Genomic DNA, 20,898 nt, shown 5'->3' on the forward strand with positions numbered 1-20,898 from the left:
ATCCAGGATAATCGGTTTCCTGGCAGGCGGGCCCAGCGATGCATCTGGGTCCGGAGCCGAGTCAAAATCCAGGGCTGGGACAGCAAGGGTTGAACTGCTGTGAGCTCGTGAGACATAAGTGACAAGAGAATTACTAGACTGGGTCCGTGAAAAGCAAGTCCACATCCGGATCCAAATTCAATTTTTCAGTATAATCAAAATCATTTTCAAAATAAAATGGAAGAACATTCTTCAGACGCGGAGATCTCATCATTGCTGCTCAGTGACTCGTTCGGGTCATCGTTCCAGGGTCCGCAGTCACGTCGACAGCCGGAGGTTCATTTGGGTTCATCCTGTGGAACATTTGCTCACACATGCAAGGACTAAATCCTCGATTAGTATTCCTAGCCCCCCTGCCCACCAATTGGCATTTAGTTACCTCATCTCTATTTATAGCTGCATTTTCTGTGTCATGTCTGGAAATTCAAATGTTGTTTTTGCTTTCCCCAATTTCCGAAAATACCTTCCTTTCTGGACAATAATTCAATTGATGTGATTCCAGCGTGCGTGGTGGAGTTCTGCTCACCTGGTCTGCAGAGCCGTGATCCCATCTGCACCAGCCCCAACCTGTGTTGTGGCAACCTAGCACCATTTTGTCAAATAAAAGCCACAACTTTCCATTCATTGTCACACTCTTCCCAGTGCAGGCCAACCACCAACACTTCCTTATCACTAAGACAGCATTTCACAACCACTTTCCCTTATACCCTGCCTTACCATCAACTTTTTACAACCCTTTGTCCTTCCTTCTTCACACTCCCTCCCGAACCTTGCCTCCAGACACAACTCACATGAGTCTCAAAGGCCAACTCTGCCATCCTCATGCAGACAAACAGTTTAACAACACCTGTTACAGTGAATATTTTTCCCTGCTCCCTCCCCTTACTCAGGAGCCATCATTTTGATAAAATCATTTGAGAACACATCCCAATGGCAATCCATCCTGCTCAGCCTTGCGTGCTCCGAACATAACACTGGATTCCAACCTCCTTCTGTGAACCTGCAACCCCCAACCACACGGGGTGCCAGCCACCCAGATCCCCAGCAACTCGTCCCAACTTTAACACAAGACCTCCTCCACGAACAACATCGTCCGGTTGTGATCGACATCCCACATTACTGCAATCGACATCCCACTCATGTCCCCGACAACCTCGGTCTTGGGGGGAGACGGTCGCAGTGCGTGGCATTCCCCTCACGTCACCTACGCCGCCCTCGTTCCCCAGTCCACACAACAGCAGCCCTGTCACGCGACAACATCTACACAGAAAGACCCATCAAAAGTGCGCGCTCCATCAAAATCCATCAAACCCATCCATCCAAAAATCCATCAGACCCATCAAAATTTTTCTCAGAGCACACACCTGCCTCTTTGAAATCCATGTTTCAGAAATATAACTCCATGGCCTGCTAGGCGACCAGACAGACACAGGAACACACATCGGTGAGTTATCGCCGGCATTCTCAACCAACTCCCTATTCCTGCCCTAATTTTGGTGGTATATGTTGACAATCTGTGCATCCTATCCTTTTGACAATCTGTGCATCCTATCCATGGGTTGGCGGCCCTTCCTGTCCGCCCTTGCGTTGCCCCGAGCAACGTCAGTGTCCACCCTTTGGTGGCCTCCAAATTCTTTATCTCTTTATCTATTTATCTCTCCAAATTCTTCCAAATTCTTTATCACCGAACCTGCGAATGTGAGGACACCTCGCATTTTCCAAATTCCCTACAAGAATTCCCTACAAGGTTGTTTCAGCCTCTGGCCCAATCGCTGTCCAATATCTACAATATAAATCCCATACAAATTGTTTCAACTCGACTTTCAATGACAACGACTTTTTCCACCAACACACCACCATTAACCTCTCCCTGTTGTTTATTTATTTTTGTAAATAAACAAATAATAATATAACCTGGTCTATTTATTGAAAATAAAAATAGTTCTCATATGTCCTACCTTTAAGCTACCCTACCGGGTATTCGTGAAGGGGGTCCACCTTTCCCAACCACTTCCTTCACACCAGCCACTTCACGTTGTCTACCATACTCACTGAATTCTCATCAATTCTGAAATTCGTCTCATGAAAACACATCCCAGGGTCCAGTGTAACAGCCAGACAAACACATAGACACACAGAAGACTCCAGGGTCCCATTCATTTTTTTTTTTTGTCACATCACATTAACCACATGGACCCAGAGCATATGTAATAACCACTCAAACTTAATCCAGCTTCACATACCGATTTCCCAAAAACCTCATGAAACTTCACCCCCATTCTGGAAAAAACCCTGGACTCAATCCTGACACCCTAAATAATTTCAGACCCATCTCCAACCTACCCTTTCTGTCAAAAGTTTTGGAACGCTCTGTAGCCATTCAACTCAAACATCACCACTCTGCCAATAACCTGTATGAAACATTCCAACCCGAATTCCGCCTCAACCACGGCACTGAAACTGCTCTCCTCAAAATTACCAATGACCTTCTCTCTCCTCTGACGCCGGCAACCTCAACATTCTCATCCTCCTCGACCTCAGCGCCGCCTTTGACACCATCGATCACACCATCCTTGACCAGCTTGTGCCTATAAAAAACCCAAATCAGTTCACTCCCAAGCCTACAAGGACCACCTACAGCACTACAAAGATGCCCTCTTCCGCTCCGCCTGCTACTCTCAAATTATCCACTCTGGCTCCGGAAAACCCAAAAGCACTCTTCTCTACAATAAACAAACTAAATAAACAAACAAATAAATAAATAAACATATGTCACCCACAGGGTGAACCGTATCTTGCCAAAATGTGAACATGAGTGACTTGCTTCAGGTCACACTGAGGTGAACAGAACTGCTATCCACTAGAAGCGACTCTTTGAGGAATGTCTGCCCACGAGATATTCCGATGATAATCGTTCTAGAGAGTGACCTTGAAAAATACGTGTTTGCCTTATAACGTCACCAAATGACGTCATTTATATAATGTCTAAAGCTTGACCTTGACCTATAAATGTCTAAAGCTTCACTTCGCAAAGTGACCTTGACCTTTGACCTTGACCTTAATAATTTCGTATGGTGAATAGTATGTCTTCATGACCAACGCACATGAAATATTGAAAGATTTTGATGAGAACTGAGGAAATAATTTTTTCATGAAAATTCCGTTTTTTCGTCATGACGTCATCAAATGACGTCATAGCGTCAAACTGTTTACAGATCTGGGAAGCACTCATCAAGGGCATTCATATGAGGTATTACTCGATATGGTACCTACGATTTCAAAATTTGACCTTGGGGTCAATAATTTTCGACCTCCAGCGCTAACCATGAAGGTCAAGGCCGATCGCCACCAAAAACTAATCAGCTGAGCGCCGGACCATATACTAGATTCCCATGAAGTTTGGAGACGATCCGATCAAAGTTACTCAAAAAATAAGGGTTTCGTTGACCTCCATGATTGACCGCAAAGTGACCTTGACCTTTGACCTTGACCTTCAAAATTTTGTGTGCTGAAGGGTATCTCTATAGGACTCTGATATGCGAAGTTACAGGAGTTTCCAATAATAACTGTGGTCTACAGAGTGATCTAAACGTGAAAAAAAAATGATTAACCACAAACAAACATACAAGCTGACTAATACATCTTGCAAAAACTTCGTTTTGGCAAGATAACAAACTCTACAACGTGAACAAACAACCTCAAATACAACTACGAACAAACTCCTCAACCCCCTGAATACCACCACCAGTCCTTTACAGTAGAAACTGCATTTCCTTCCTTTCATTCATCCAAAGCAAAATTGACAGCATCTACACCAGCTTAATCACCACAATTCACTCCCCCTCAAGGTGTCCCCCAAGGTTCAGTTCTTGGCCCAAAACGCTCCTCTTCATCCTGTACCTATCCCCCTCGGCCACTTAATCCGTCGTGCACCATGGCCAATACACCATGGTCTCCAATTCCACTGCTTCACCGATGACATCCAGCTTTAATCTCCACAAAATCCATCTCCTGACAAACTGCATTACTGAAATAAAATCCTGGCTTCAAATCGACTTCCTCAAACTTAACTATGATAAATCTGAATTAATCTTCATTTACCCAAAACCGCTTACCAAATCCACCCATAACCTTGCCCCCAACATCGACGGTTTCCCAGTATCCACATCCACTCACAACCGGAATCTTGGCACCATCTTTGACCAAACCCTCTCCTTCGACAAATACACCAAACAGATCACAAAGACAGCCTTCTCTATGGTTCACCCTCGATAATCATCAATAATCACCAAACCTCAATAATCCAATACGGTCAGAACTCCGCTGCCCGTCTACTCACCCATTCCCGGACCCGTGACCACATCACCCCCGTCATTATAACTGAAACTGGCTCCTCATTCCCCAGAGAATCCAGTACAAAATCCTCCTCTTGACCTACAAAGTCCTCCATAACCTGGCCCCATCCTACCTGACTGACCTCCTCTCCAGACACACTGTAACTCACAGTCAGACAGATAACAGAGGCGTATCACAAGCCCCAACAAAGGACATCACCTATTAAGACGTTCACCACAACAACTTACAAATTTCAGAAACCGATATTCTTCTATCCACAAATTACGTCCACAATTTCAGTTTTAACCAACAATATATTGTTCCTTTTTCCGATTTAACTTCTATATCAATTCGTTGAACTAACACCCAATAGATTGACTCAGCCTGTCGCCCTTTCAAGGCTAGCGAATTCACTCTGACCTCATTCCCATTCCAAATCATTCCCATGATCTCAAATCATTCTCAAACATATAGTGCAGGCCCATATGTCATAACAATATTGTTTGTGTTTTTTGTTTGTTAAAATTGATTTAGCAATGGATTCTGCTTCAGAATATTATAGAGATGTAAAAAAAATAGGGTTCCATTTTTTCTTTTACGTCTAATAGGTAGTAATTCGAAGAAATCCAAGATGGCCACCATAAAATTTGGAAAATACACTTTTGTGCATATCTTTGTATCTAGATATCATATAAACATGAATAATATGTCCTTTTATATGTTTTCAGACCCAAGGAAGCCATTTCTGCCATTGTTTTTACAGAAAAATGCAAGGAAAATAAAATAGTGGGCAATATACCAGCCAAAATGGAGACGGCCGTTGTGAAATCGGTTAATTAAGTTTCCACCATCTAGTTAAGGTCTGGTTTTGACTGTGTTGACGAAATGTGAATCTGAATAGTAGTATCTATCTTTGCAGGACCGACGACAGTTCAAGAGTGTCTAGAAAATTACACCTACCTTCAAGATGAGTGACTCACCATCCAGGAAGATTGAGAAGTCAGTAGATTTCGGACTTTGTTTTGTATGCCAAATGGCCATAGGGCAAACAGACTATACAACCTTTGTAACGAAACCAAAACTCTCCTCTGTCGAGAAACTGATGGCAGGTGCTGAGGAACAGTACACGTATGGTGAAACAAAGTTTGCATCATTGAATAGACGTTTGCAATATTCCTCTGCTGAAGAATTGCTCGCAAAAGGTCTCCGCTACCATAAAGCTTGTTACAAAGATGTTACCAATAAGATGCACATTGATCGAGCAAAGGCTAGGTTTGAGAAAGGAACAACATCAGGCAGTGCCGCAGAAATCCGACTGAAAAAGAGAGGACGACCAAGTTCTAGTGATCTAGGGGAAAGCACGTCAACATCCAGAAGGTGTTCCCGAGAACAGACATTTGACGCGCTCAGATGTGTCATATGCCAGGAAGACAGAGGAAGTGAACTACACAATGTGTCAACAAAGAACATGGGACTCCAGATCAGAAACATTGGCCAAGAAACAAGTAATGACAATCTGAAAGTGAGACTGAACAGTGTCATAAGTTCGCCTGACCCATTGCAAGCAATGGCTGAGGACATGAAATATCATTTACCATGTGTAGTTAAGGCCAAACGTGCTATAGTTAAGACGGAAAAACAAACAGAAACAACCAATGTTAACTTTGGTCAGGTGTTATCAGACCTTGAACTCATTGAAATTGTTGAAACTGCGTTGAATGATACTACTGAAAATGCTGTGCTGAATATGAATGAAATTCATGTAACCTATGTCAATTTACTTAAGGAGCACGACTTTCCGGTCTCAGACAACCATAGTTATAAGCCATACCTGAAACAATTGATCCTAGACAACATTGCCGATGTTCATTTCAGCCGGCCCTCAAACAAAACAAAGCCAGAGCAGATTCTTTCCACAAAGCTCAAAGACCACATGATATCAAGCACAATTACAGCAGACAGCATCAAAGACGATTTTAAAGTACTTTTGCGAGCTGCGAAAATATTGAGGAAAGACATCGCATCTTCCCCAGCATGGAAATTTAATGGAACCTTTGCTGATTACAAGCCACCCCCGATGCTCAACATCTTCTGCAAGCATGCAGTCATGGGAACAAGGAAAGTAGGAAATAGCAACAGGGAGGACTCCATTGGTGTGAGTGCATCATTGTTGGCGCAGCACTTTGTCGGTGCTTATAAATCTGACCGACAGGTATCGTACGAACCAAGAAGCGAGGATGGATCATTCAAACAACGATTTGAAACTCCATTGAGTGTGGGCTTAGCTCTCGACATACACAAAAACACACGATCCAAGGCGCTTGTAGAGAAACTTGCACATCTGGACCTCGCCATCTCCTACAAAAAGGTCATGGAGATTGAGACCAGCATTGCCAACTCCGTACTGAAGCAAATGGAGTCCACCGGAGGCATCTGTCTACCACCATGGTTGGTTCAGGACACGTTCGTCTGGTTTGCCATGGACAACATCGATTTTCTAGAGTCAACTCCTTGCGGGATGAATACCCTTCATGGTACAGCAATTGCGATCTACCAGCCTGTATCACCGGAGAAATCACCCATGATACCACCAATTGAACTTGACCGGTCATCAAAAGCTCAAACGATACATGATGCAGTTGGCTGTAAAACGTTGACCTGCAAGAAGCCAGCACCCGAGAAGAGAAAGAGCGACTGCAAGCTGCTCGCATCAAAACCCGAGACAGACAAGAACAAGAAAACCGATATGACCTGGATGATTGGATGCCTGAACTTCGAGGAAGAAGGAGAAGTTGACGTCAAACTCACAGCTCTGGGGACGTGGGGAGCCTTCAATTCCTTGCTATCTTCGTCCAGTGAGAAGACCAATGTTGCTCTCGTTCCTCCGTTGATAAGGTCGCCTCCTACAGACTATGATACACTGTACACGGGTCTGATGAGAGCTCACAACATCACAACTCGTGTTATGGGGAGTGAGGCAATCACAGTCATGACTCTCGATTTGCAGCTATACGACCTGGCGATGAAGCTGTGGGTGGAACGCGAGGACATCAGGAAGCAATTCCTCTTCCGACCTGGTGAGCTACATGTTGTGTTTTGGGCCTTAGCTGCATTAGGAAAATACGTGGAAGGGAGTGGAATTGATCAGGCATGGGTCGAGGCTGGACTTTTCTCGCCAACCACAGTGAGCCAAATACTAAATGGGAGGCACTTGTATCGAGCTCTGGAGGCACACATGGTAACACTGATCGCTTTGTACAACCTGTACTTCCAGAGATTCCTGGCAATGGAACCTGAAGAAAGGGCCTATCTGAACGAGTCATCTGTTCGTCTGGGAGAGGCATATCAGAGAGACATCAGCGGGAGCATGGAGCCAGAGAAGAATCTATGCGACATTCTCAAAAAAACATTGGCCATGATGGAGTCCAGAGATATGACCAAAAAACTGGAACAATTTGAGGTCAGCACAAACAAGATACAGCGCTTCATCCTGAACTACATGAAACAGTTTGAGACTATCCTTCTGTTCATTAGAAGTACAAGACAACGTGATCTGCTGCTGCATATGGAGAGCATCGAGTCTCTCACGAAGTACTTCTTCGCTCACGATCATCTAAACTATGCTCGGTTGCTCCCTCTCTACATTTCAACAATGCAGGAGACTGAAAAGCAGCACCCAGAACTGTGGAGGGAATTCATGAAAGGGAACTTCTGTGTGACAAAAGGATTGGCAGGCTTCACATCAATAGCCCCAGACCATGGCATTGAGCAAGAAAACCGTACACTGAAGGTGATTGGAGGAATCGTAGGGATAACTCAAAATGAGAAGGCGCTTGACAAGTTCTTCCTCATTGCACCTGAGCTGTCAAAGTCACTGCACGAGTTTGCGGAGGGATATGGTCTTGGTGAAAACCAGAGCAGAAAACAACACCACAAAATCACGGGGGGAAAGCTTTCCCGGGTGATGAGCCATGCCTCCAAGCTTTCTAGGGTGTTCCGTGAACATGGCGATCCATTTATGGAAGAGGAAGTAGACGAGGTCTACAACCTGCTCACCAAAGAAGTCATGAATGAAAAAGTGTCCAGCGACATCTTAGAGCGCGACGAGATCGGACAACAGATGTTCCAGCAATTTGCCACAGATCGTTTAGCTGAGGGAAAACTTTCTGTGTGGGACAAAATGACGAAAAGAAAACTTCGAACATTCAAGAGTTCGAATGCCACAACAGAAGTGAGATCGGGCGACAAGCTGATCAAAGTCAAAGAAGAGCGAGGATTGTTGCAGAGGTTCATCGTTATCTCACGGAGCCGACCAGAGCTCGACCTGAAAGAATGTATTGGCACCTATGAATTTGGCATCGTTCCACGTTCTTTATTTGCATCTGATGGATCCCTCTTGTTGGCATATGACAAGGCAAAAATCCTTCGTCAACTTGAGCATCTGGCTGAGCCTGAAGAGCAGGATGTACATGATCCACCAGGAGAACCTATTTCGACAGAAATCAATGAGCATCAAGACGCGGGAATTGCCGCTTTGAATGATGCAGCAGCACACGCTGGGGAAGAAACTAATGACCCATCAACTGACTATGAAATCTCAAGCCAAAATTTGCAGGAACCCTCTCAGATCAGCCAAAACCCAGACACAACCACAAGATCAGGAGTGATCAATGAAAACGAGACTACTTCTCGCCATAGAGTGATAATCATTGATGGCATGGCTCTTGTTAACGGGATCTCCAAAACAGAACAAATGATTACATGCAGTGACTTTGCTCAATCGTTCATTGAACGCCTCGAAAATATTGCCGTGCATTATGATGACGTGAGGTTGGTATTCGACCGATACATCGATAACTCACTGAAAGACAAAATGCGCCTAAAGAGGACAAAGGGGAAATCAACATACTATCACGTCAGGGATAGTACATTGATCCAGAAGATTTCACTCAAAGATTTCCTTTCCAATGTGAAGACCAAGGCAGAGCTTACAGAGTACTTGGCTGTGAAGTGTCTATCTTACAGCAAGGCTCATCCAAACAAGTTGAAGAAGTTCATGGTGACATCAGGAACTAAGACCACGGGCAACACTGAAGTTCCAGACAGTCTACTCACGCACAGCCAAGAAGAGGCCGATACACTCTTAATTCTGCATGCTCTCACAGTCGACAAAGATGCAGAAGTTATCATTGATTCGCCAGATACCGATATCTTCCTCCTACTGATTCAGAGATTTCACGATCTACCACCTGCTACGAGGTTTCTCACTGGGAAGGGAAAGTTGAGGAGGAGCATTGCAGTCCAACCTATTCATGGCATGCTAGGAGAGAAACGTGCGTCTGCAATACTTGGATTCCACGCATTCACGGGAAGTGACATGTCTGGAAGGTTCGCTGGCAGGAGCAAGGACTGGTGCTTTAAGGTCTTCATGACATGTGACAACAAGATATGGGAGGCTCTGGAGTCTTTGGGACAAACTGATCCGTCACCAGAAGTGTGTTCCCAGCTGGAACGCTTCGTCTGTCTGCTGTACAAGTCTAAAGTTCACACGAAAGTAAACGAGCTTCGCTGGTTCTTATTCTCCAACCGTGCTGCTGAGGGAGAGAGTCTTCCACCTACCACTGGTTCGCTAAAGTTACACGTTCAGCGAGCACATTATATCGCAATGATATGGAGAAAGGCAGCAGAAAGCCATCCGTCCCTTCCATCACCTGTCGAGTATGGTTGGCAGTTACTTTCGGATGATGGGGTTTATGCCCCAAGTCGATGCCTGAATCCTCCAGCCCCAGAAGCAATAATGAATCTCGTGAACTGTGGGTGCAAGAAAGGGTGTATGGGAAGATGTAGCTGTCGCAATAACAATATTCCTTGTACTGAAGTTTGTGGGTGTGTGGGTTACAGTTGTAACAACAAAGCAAACATCAATGAACCGCGTGTGATAGATATGGATGAGGATGAATGAGGCATTCGTTTATGTGATCGTTTATGTTCATTCATCGTTTATGTTTAGGTGTGTGTGTATGTGTGTGCGTGTGTGTGTGTGTGTGTGTGTGTGTGTGTGTGTGCGTGTGCGTGTGTGTGTATTCAAAATAAATGTTATCAGTGAAGATTGTTTATTGAATCGATTCTAATTGGGAAATTATACGATCCGATTTCACGACGGCCGTCTCCATTTTGGCTGGTATATTGCCCACTATTTTAATTTCCTTGCATTTTTCTGTAAAAACAATGGCAGATATGGCTTCCTTGGGTCTGAAAACATATAAAAGGACATATTATTCATGTTTATATGATATCTAGATACAAAGATATGCACAAAAGTGTATTTTCCAAATTTTATGGTGGCCATCTTGGATTTCTTCGAATTACTACCTATTAGACGTAAAAGAAAAAATGGAACCCTATTTTTTTTACATCTCTATAATATTCTGAAGCAGAATCCATTGCTAAATCAATTTTAACAAACAAAAAACACGAAATTACTAATCGCCCTAGACTAATAGGTCAAATGAACTTCAAAAAAAAGGTCAAATTTCAAACGAAGAAAGGTGCATCTTGCCTCTGCAAGAACTCCCGCCAAAATCCCACAGCCTCTCTTGGGAGGCGTGCTCTACCATCTCCGTGCCTGGAACAATATCCTCCCAGGTACACACATTCCGCTCCCAAGCTTCGTTACACCCCTGACCACAGCACCCTCCCTACCTGGTGCACACCTTTCGCACGTGTGCTCGCTCGGCACATTCCTCAACACATCTCCTCGCGCACACTCCTCTGTGACAACTCCTCCGCACACCCAATCACATGCTCTACTACCAACTCAAGCGTGCATTCTTTCATTCCAGGTGTGCATCCTCTCGCACCTGCCACAACCAACTCGTGCTCCGTGTCACTCTCAGCACCTTCCCTGTGTCTTTGCACCGATGCATCTCCAAGATGCATTAGCCATTACGCAACCCATCCACACATCATTCGCCCGGCGTGAACCACATCAAACCGATAGTTAAAACCTCGCATTCCTCCTTCCTCGAATGAGCGTTCGGTTGAAAACGCGACATTTCTGCTCAAATTATTGAACACAGAATCTTGTTGAATTTCCAATACTCTCCCTGCACCGCCCGTGAGGCAGCTTGTCCCACATTATCTGCCCTTAGAACCACATGCATTTTCATAACTAAATCTTACCAGCATCGCTTGCCAGCAAACCCAAAAGGTCTTCATTCGGCACATCGATCAACACAAATGCATCGATGCATCTTCCAGCCGCCACTCCGCATCACATCCATACCTCGATCTTGCAACTGCTATTCTCTATTTCATCTGCTCTAGACAACCTCATCTACCTCAATCAGAGATCTCTCTGAATCTCATCATTCACACTGTACCTCGTTTACTGCATGAACAAGACTTCCTGTTGGAACCGGAAATTCATTATTCCCCTAAAATCCTGCATCCGACCACGCCAAACGTCTCATTTCATATACCTCGCGTTACATTACGTTTATTCTTTTCCAGTCCCCCTTATAATTCCATCTTAAACAATGTATTCCTTATGACAATGCATGGCATGTCGCAGGCGCCCACCATTCTGACATGGCGTCCAGCACACCGCACAAAACACAAACGAACATCTCCCTTGCTCACCGACACTCAGCAAAGTCGCAATGACCCACAATGCATCTGGGCACACATCCTCCGAGCAACCTCATAGCAGTATTCTCCCCCTGTGCGGGACACATCCCCTCTGAGAGTAGGCAAGTTATCACCGGCACTCTGAGCAAATCCCAAGCTCCGAACCCAATTCAACAAACTCAAAACCCCGGCAGGGCTCGCATTTCCCAATTCCCATCCAATGAAATGGAAATCACGGAAGTAAGTTACCAAAATACCTCCCCTCCAGATCAAAGGTGTGTATTTCGCACCTCTGACAGCATTCCACACCAACAGAACTTTAATTAAACGAACGTCGCCAGGATCCTCGGATAGACGCTAAAATCGACACACACACGTCAATGACGAATGCACAATACACATGACAAAAATCCGATTTAAATTCAGAGATCGTCGATCGACCTGGCACAACCAACTCAACGCGACGACGCCACGCCGCCCCCCCGTCCCGGCGCGCACCCTCGTGCCTCCACACGAATCCCAACACTTCCGCCTCGCGTTTTCCTGCGAGGGCCGTTGCCGCGGCAACCAGACTGCACGCCGCTCTATTCGCGTTCACGGCGGGGTTTACCTCGCGTCGGGACGTGAGTTTTTCCAAACGAGTTTGACAGCGGACTGTTATGACTACACATCGGATTTTTATGTGAAAAAATAAAAAATATTTTTTCACATAAAAGGGCTTTTTTGTGCGCAAAAAAATTATTTTGCTATTTTCGGAGAAAAAAAATATTTCGGCCTTTTTCGGGAAAAATAAAATAAAATGCCCTTTTTGGTCGAAAATGTCTGGCAACGCTAAAATAAATTGGGGAATTTTTCGAAATTTTTAACTGCGATCGAAATTTTTAACTGCGATCGATCTCAAAAACAAAACGTTGCGTCCACTTGCGTGCGTTGCGTCCCCAGCGTGTACAGCAGTGAGGCGGTGTACTACAGTGAGAGAGTGTACACAAAATGTGAACAAGTCTATCAAGATGAGTGCTGCTCTTCGTGACAAGTGGCTGAAGGAATTCAATGCTGGCGGCGATGGGGCCACCTTCAAGTACGTGTCGAGTGACACGGCTTTCTGTCGAGCTTGTGAAAAGACTTTCCGGGCGAAGCAGAAGTCTGAGCTGGCCCAACATGTCCGAGGAGACCGCCACAAGAGCAACTTGGCCTTGAAGAAGAAGAGGACGGTCATGCAAGCCACCATCGAGGACTTTGGTGGCGGAAAGAGGCACAAGTGCGACGCCGTGGCTCAGGAGCTGTGCCAGGCCATGCTGGCTGCTGGCATCCCATGGTCGAAATTGGAAAACCCTGCCCTCCGGTCGTTCCTGGAGAAGCACATCACTCTCCAGATCCCCGATGAAAGCTGGATTCGAAAGCACTACCTCGACAAGTGCTACGACGAGGCCTTGCTGGGGATCCGTGCCGACCTCGGACAGCAGCCCATCTGGCTGTCCGTCGACGAGACGACCGATTCAGCAGGTCGATATGTGGCCAACATCATCGCGGGACGCTTGTCCAAGGAGGGGTACTTTCGTCCCCACCTCGGCCAGTGCATGTTTCTGGAGGAGACCAACTCCGGGGAGATCGTGCGCGCAGTCAATGACACGCTGCGCTATCTTTGGCCTGATTTCAAGCCGGAGTGCCTCAAGGTCCTCGTCAGCGACGCCGCGGCCTATATGATTAAGGCCGGCCATGCCCTGAAGGAACTCTTCCCGGACTTGCTGCATGTGACTTGCGTTGCCCACGCGCTCCACCGTGTCTGCGAGACAGTCCGAGAAATGTTCAAGGACGTCAACGACCTGATTGCCACGACGAAGAAGGTGTTCGTCAAAGCCCCGTCGCGTGTTGTCCTTTGGAAGGAGCAGCAGCCCAATCTTTCTCTCCCCCCGGAGCCCATTCTGACTCGGTGGGGGACGTGGATCGACGCCGCGGTGTTTTACGCCGAGCACTTCGAGGCCGTCAAGGACATTGTGGACCAGCTGAACGATGACGACGCGATGGCAATCCGGAGTGCCAAGGACCTGTTCGGAAAGGCGGACATCAAGCTCAGTTTGGTCTTCTTAAATGCCCACGTATCGTTCATCCCGAAGATCCTTAAGCAGCTGGAGGAGGCCGGCATGGAGCTGGTCAAGGCCTTCCAGCTCCTTGATCAGGCCAAGGAAGAGCTCGAAAAGATCCGAGGCTGCCATAAGGAGATCCTGCTCACCAAGTTCAAGGCGGTGCTGCAGCGCAATCCCGACATTGGTGTGCTGAGGACAGTGGCTTTGATCCTGGATGGAGATCAGCACGGATCTGAGGTTGGTGTACCGGCTGGAGTCAAGCTTGCCGACATCCCCCTCTTGAGGTACTGCCTCATCGTCAGCGTCGACGTGGAAAGGTCCTTCTCCGTCTACAGAAACGTCCTCACCGACCGCCAACACCGCCTCACCAAGGAGAACATTACCAAGATAATGATTTCAAACACCTACTTTAACCGTTCCTAAAAGGGTTCCTAAAAGGCAATCTTGTCAATTTCTTCTAGTCCTCTACTTATCAAACAATGCGGTTGCAATAAAGGTACCTGAGTGTCATTTTTTACCTGTTTACTAGCCCAGAGTGCTTAATGTTGTGCAGGAAAAAGCTTACCATTTTTTGTTCTTTTTTTGACTGATTTCTGAAAAACTTGGTAATAATAAAAAATGAATAAAACGGGGGGAAAAAATATTTCGGGATTTTTTCACATAAAAAAAAAAAAATTCTGCTTTTCAAAACATAAAAGGCCTATTTTCTTAACATAAAAATCCGTAGTCTAGTTATGACAGTTTGACAGTCCGCTGTCAAAACATTGAGCTGTCAACATAGTTAGCTGTCAATCAACAGGATCTCTGATCCTTGACCTCTGACAGGATATCAGACCCCCAGACCCAAAATGCACATGACATCATCATCATCATCATCATCATCATCAAAACGTGACATAACATCATCCTAAAGGTGAGCTGCCTCAGGGATATACCAATACACGAGTCGCCAATACACAATATAATCGTTGATTGCATCCTCTCCTGTCACACCCTGTACCTGTCGCACACCTTACCAGCGGCCTCTCACGAACACCCAGGTCTACACCAACCCCAAGCCGACTGAATCTCCCCTCACACACTTCAATGTGCCCGCTCGCACACCATAAAAGAACCGCCAGACCATCCGTTCGCCTCTCGTCCCAAACAAATAAAAATACACACGTCAATTACCGAACATCACCAGGACCCTCGGATGGATGCCAGAATCGGCAATCCCGGTCTGGATTCCCGCACCGCAAGCGGCCAATCACAATGATTCGAAGCCCACACAGTGGTGTTGCACATCAAGTGGTCATCAAAATCCACATTCGTTCATGTTCCTCATACCACGTGACTGTCAAACCGGCTCGCATTCCATGCGTTTCCTTATATCCGACCAACTTGACACTAACCGCGTACATTACAGCACACGTGGATTCATGCACACGCGTACCTTGTACAATCCTGTTCAACATCTTGTGCAGCAATTCCCATTCATTCGTATATGTATCATTTCATTCAGAGGAAAAGGGGATTTTTGGGACAAGGGGAGGAAAGGGGTGAGAAGGGTGAAGCAGGGGAAGGGGGGCAGGGGGGGCTCGCTGCGCAGGGGGTGTTGCCTGAAGCCCCGGGACAGAGCTTAGGGCTTGGAGGGTAGGGGATCTGTATCTACCTAACCTTCCCCAGGTCTTGATAATTATCAACGAGCGACATTGGTCGCTCCCTGGCTCGCTTATCTATCTTATTCCTTACTCCTTATTCCCGCCTTATCCTGCACCTGCAATTAGTTTGCCTGCTTCCTCAGGCCATCGAGAGGCTCGACCGCCTGCACTTTCCGAGAGGCTCATCCGCCTGCACAGCTGTCTACCCTAACTCCTAGAGGCTCGCCCGCCCCACAACTTTCTACCCTAACTCCTAGCTTTCTAGTCTAACTCCTAGAGGTTCGCCCGCCTCACAACTTTCTGTGTGCTAACCGTATCTTACCTGTCCAGCTAACCGCCAGGTAATCAGGCAACCTTACTCCTTATTCCCGAGAGATCTCTCCCGCATATAGCCGCCTAATCAGAGATCTCTCCCGCATATATGCTAACTGTACCTTACTTTTGCCGGCGTCCTTATGACGCTTCTAACCTTACTTTCGAAACCAATCTATTCCTTATCCTCGGTGCCCTCTTGGGGCACCTTACTCTCCCGTCCCGTAACGTTACCCTGACGAATCCTATAAACAGCTCAGTTGTTCTGGAGCCCAAAAACGGCTCGTTCTTAAATTTTGTTCGAGGATCAGGCTCGAAGCAGGGAACAGGCAAACGACACCGAGCGACAGAGTGAGTTCCAATTTAGCCTAACATCCCAGTCTATAACAAAATAAACCCAAGGCTCACCTCACCCAGACCGATCAAACCAGCTGGTGTTTTTTTCCCACTCACTCGCGCCTGGAGCCGCGTCCCGAGTCTGCCGGAGCTGATCTCCTGCCTGGCTCGCCATTTGATGGATCCGTGACTTAGGACTCAAGACTCATGATTGAGAGAAGGAACAACTGAGATATTTATTTGATTCATCAAACACACAAGCTTGTGGAAAGCAAAATGCTTAAACTGAGGCCCACAAGGACCAGGATTCCAACATGATGCTCTAAAATAATTCGGTCGAGTTTCACTTTATAAAAGGAATATTGGGGTGTGGTTTTTAGCTCAAGACAAAGAGAAGGACGGAGTGGTCTTCGGTGTCACTCATGGGTCAACCATGTTGACGATTCTCTAGAAACCAGTTAATGGAGGGAAAGTTCAGCAAGTCGTTAAAATGTCAAACATGAAAAGTGATATAACGCAGTCCTTTAAGGGGGACTGGGAAAGATAGGTTGGTCTTCACAGAGGGATTATATCATCAGGGTCTGGATTTACAAAGCATATAACTTTTTATAACAAGTTTCCAAAGAACATTTCGACAGTAAGAGAACATGCCATCACAGTAACTTAATTCTTTAACAGGAAATATAATGGATAAGGTTTACAAAGCAACACATACAAATTAGTTATTTTTGGTAATTGAGCAACATCTTTAGCCTAATACTGGGATAACAGGTTTCCAAAGAACATGAAAGTATTATGAGTATCCAGAAATCAATCAAAAACAGAACATTTTCTTGTTTATACTTGGTAATAGGTCAAACAATAATAGAACACAAGGGGGGGGGGGGGGGGGGTTCTGAACCCCCACATATGTATATATATATGTATATGTATATGTATATATATATGTATATGTATATGTATATATATATATGTATATATATATATATATGTATATATATATATGTATATATATATGTATATATATACATATATATATACATATATACATACATATATATAGGTATCGCCACTCAAGTCTTTGCAGACTGAGATTAAAGCTCTGTGGTCACAAATGGACAAAGGCAGAGATGTCGATCTAGATTTCGCCATATATACAGACTTGGCATTTAATATGGAATATATATATTTTTCTTGACTTGGGTTTACTTTCTGAACTCGGTATATCAATCTGGTGAGTTTCTTTTACGCTTCGGTGATTTCTTTGTTAAAAGAACCATGTCACTGATTGTCTCTCGCAGCAAGAAGTCAATAACAGGATTATATCACAGGTGGCGTGACAAAATGTACGGACAGGTACATTTGACGATTGGCTTCACAATCGGGTATATAAGGGTTGTTGCGTTCTGTATTAGTGGAAAACAACTGCTGCACGTCTACAAAAGTTATTGCCGCTTCCCCTGGAGATGGTCCGTCAACTCGACAATGCTGTTTGTCATTTAGTGGTGGCTTTACAAAATTCCGGCATGAAATAGCATGCTATTGCTTGGCAGTATGGCATCACTCAAGGTCAGGTGTCAAATATCCTGAAACGAAGTGCTCAGAGGGGTGTCCCTACTCCAATACCGAGGCCAGGACGTCCCCGCAGAACGACAAGGAGGGATGATTGCCAGCTGCACCGGTTAGTCCGCAATGGCCGTACCAAGTCAGCTAATCGGCTTAGGGCTGAGTGGCAGCAACTGACAAGTATGCCTGTATCCAGAAGGCGAGCCTTCCATGTCGCCGGATATGAATCCGATAGAGAACTTGTGGGCAGAATTAACACGTCAAATCGACAACTTGGACCAGCAGCCGACCTCCGTGCGTGAATTGCAGCAGGCTATTGTCACTGCATGGTAAGTGATTCCTGTCCAAACCTTGGCAAATCTCGTGAACAGCATGCCTCAACGTGTACGTGCTCTCTTGAATGCTCGTGGGGGTTACACGAAGTACTGAACTGTAATTTTACTGTCCGTAATCCCAGTCGTAATTTAACTTTTGTTTTTGTTTAAAAAAAATTTGGCTAATGTGCAAAATAAAGAGATACTTCTGGAAAATGCACAGAAGTTTAACACAGTACTGTCTGTGAATTGAGTTCGATATCAGTTTACATCACTTTCAAGGATCAATTTATTTGTTTTGAAATGTCAAATGTGGTTTTTGTTTCTTTTAAAGGTCACATTAACAAAATCTAGAATAATTTCAACATAATTCCAATGAACTTTTGGTTCTAAGTCATCTTGAAAAGTAAGTTCACCCCCACAAAAAAAATATTCCATATTAAATGCCAAGTCTGTATATATATTTATAATATGCGAGTGGAGATTCAAAATACTGCGAGGATAGTGGGGATGCGGGCAGGGGGTAGAGAAATTGTGAGGATGAGAGAGATGCACAGGTGTGATTAATTATTGTCTGTTGTTTTACCACTTCATCTTCTCCCCTATTCCTTCCCCCAAATGATCTTGCAGATCTATTCTGCCAATTCTTTGATTTGCTATAAAAACCTCAAAAAAGTTTTGATGATCAGCAGGTTCAAAAGCTATTCAATACCAATGATGGTGTTCTTCTAGGTTGGCTTTTTCCCTGGGGATTGTGTGGAGCCAATTGAAGAAGGAAGTCCCTGTTCGGTGCCTGGGCCTCTTGCTGTTCGCCCCGGTAAGCCCCTTTCTTCATGATGAGTTTCTTCATACCGTAGCCCCTCGTTTGCTCGATGTCATTGATCCTGATATCCCACAGCTCCAATGCTTGCTGTTATTATGTTGTCATCGGTTGTGAAACAATGTTAAAGATACACATTGAAATGCCATGAACCCACATGACTCATAACAAAAACTGGCTGTGGTTGGAAATATCCATATTCCAAAATGAAGGCACTGCGAAGTTAAATGCATTGAAATGGAGTCGGGAAGGGAAAAAATGGTTGAAACTCACCATTTGCATTGTATTGTGCTGTATTCACAACAAAGAGACACCATGAGGTTTCAGGACTATGTGCCTCAGAAGGAGCGCACTTCGTTTTAACGATCTTTCACATTCAGTGCACAGGAGCAAGGTGGCGCTGCTATTGAGGGGGTTCTTTGGGGTTCGACCTCCACGTTCGACCCTGCGTCGGCGCGGCATTCTCAAGGAACGCCTGTTTGGCTGTGACCTCGGGGAGCATCTCATGAATTCCGGAGAAAAAGGTCTCCATGCTGAAGATCCTTTTATTGTTGTTATGATATTGTTGGTACGAGGGCATGCTGAAAAGTAATGCCTGCTCTTCTTTTTCTCCAAAACAGGTAAACATATTCAAAAGAAACAAAGCGCAGTACGCACATTAGTTCTACCCGCTTCTGGGTGCGAGGTTTTGTGATTCTGACACGAGATGTGTCAGAGCCGTGTTAGTCAAGATGGCGGAGGGCAGCACGGCGCTGTCAGTGCTTTGAAGCGTGAAGTGCTGGAGATGAGAATTGGGATGACTGACTGGAAATGGGATCCTAAGAGTAAGAGACTGTCAATGGAGTATTTCAGCGACGGAAGATCACCAGCCCTGACCTGGCCCTGTCAGATTTTCGTTCCTTCCTCAAACTTAAGGAATACCTTCGTGGAGAACAGGAATACCTTCGTTCTTCTGAAGACGATGTCGAAACCACTGCAAAGCGCCAGTTAATTCAGCAGAATGCGCACATTTCTACCGTGATGGCATCACAAAACTACTCGAACGTTGGATGCATTGACCATTGTGGTGATCATGTTGATAAATAAACATTTGAAGAAATTTAAAACTCATTCATAGAAATTTGTTTCATTCGAATATCTTTACCTGTTTTTGGAGAAAAAGAGGCATTACTTCTCAACATGCCCTCGTAATAATCATGGTTTTATTTGTTAAACGCATTCGCCTCATGTTGGTCAAACTACGTTCAGTGAACGGGTTAATTGTCTTTCACATTCATTTTGGTATTTAAGCACGTTGGGTATTTGTTTGGTTTCCACATCACTTACAATTGCCCTTCCTCATGCGATTGTGGCTGATTGTGGTTTTTCTTTTCATTTACATGTTGATTTCAGTTCCCCGCGTGGTTGTTTGCTGCTGTGAGTTCTTGGAAAAGGTTGGACTCGTCGACGGTATTTATCGCCACTCGGGATCCATCTCCAACTTGCAACGCCTCCGGTGAGACAGCGGTCTATTGGTGGTGCTTGATTACCCCTTTTAAAAACGTTTTTTGAATTCTCATTGGTTCTGTGGTAATCTCATCCTGTGTCTTGATACCTATTTTGCTTTGCTTACTTGGTGAGGTGGTAGTTTTTTTTTTTTTTAATACAATGTTGAGACTCAGAATAGGAAGGTGATGGAAGAGTAAATGTCAACAAACTGATAGCGGGGCGACAGGTAGATAAAACAAGCAAATGAATGAATGACAGAACAGGAAAAGAGGAGTGCATGAAACATGATAACCTTCAGGTAGAAGGGTTGGATTTGGGAGAGTTAATGAGGT

The 20,898-nt window shown here is 45.1% G+C and overlaps 1 protein-coding gene across 5 annotated transcripts in view; it reads left to right on the top strand.

Annotated features, from left to right (window-relative positions):
- Positions 1–20,898, top strand: part of LOC137439867 (rho GTPase-activating protein 32) — an 82,007-nt gene that overhangs the window by 46,146 nt on the left and 14,963 nt on the right. For all 5 annotated transcript variants that reach the window (XM_068136059.2, XM_068136058.2, XM_068136066.2 and 2 more), the window contains 3 exons: positions 18,991–19,075; positions 19,459–19,602; positions 20,471–20,573. In XM_068136059.2, coding sequence (XP_067992160.2) covers positions 18,991–19,075; positions 19,459–19,602; positions 20,471–20,573 — 332 coding nt within the window. The remainder of the gene's footprint in view (positions 1–18,990; positions 19,076–19,458; positions 19,603–20,470; positions 20,574–20,898) is intronic.

Source organism: Myxine glutinosa, chromosome 14 (genome assembly GCF_964187855.1).
Source record: "Myxine glutinosa chromosome 14, kmMyxGlut1.1, whole genome shotgun sequence".
NCBI lineage: Eukaryota > Metazoa > Chordata > Myxini > Myxiniformes > Myxinidae > Myxine > Myxine glutinosa.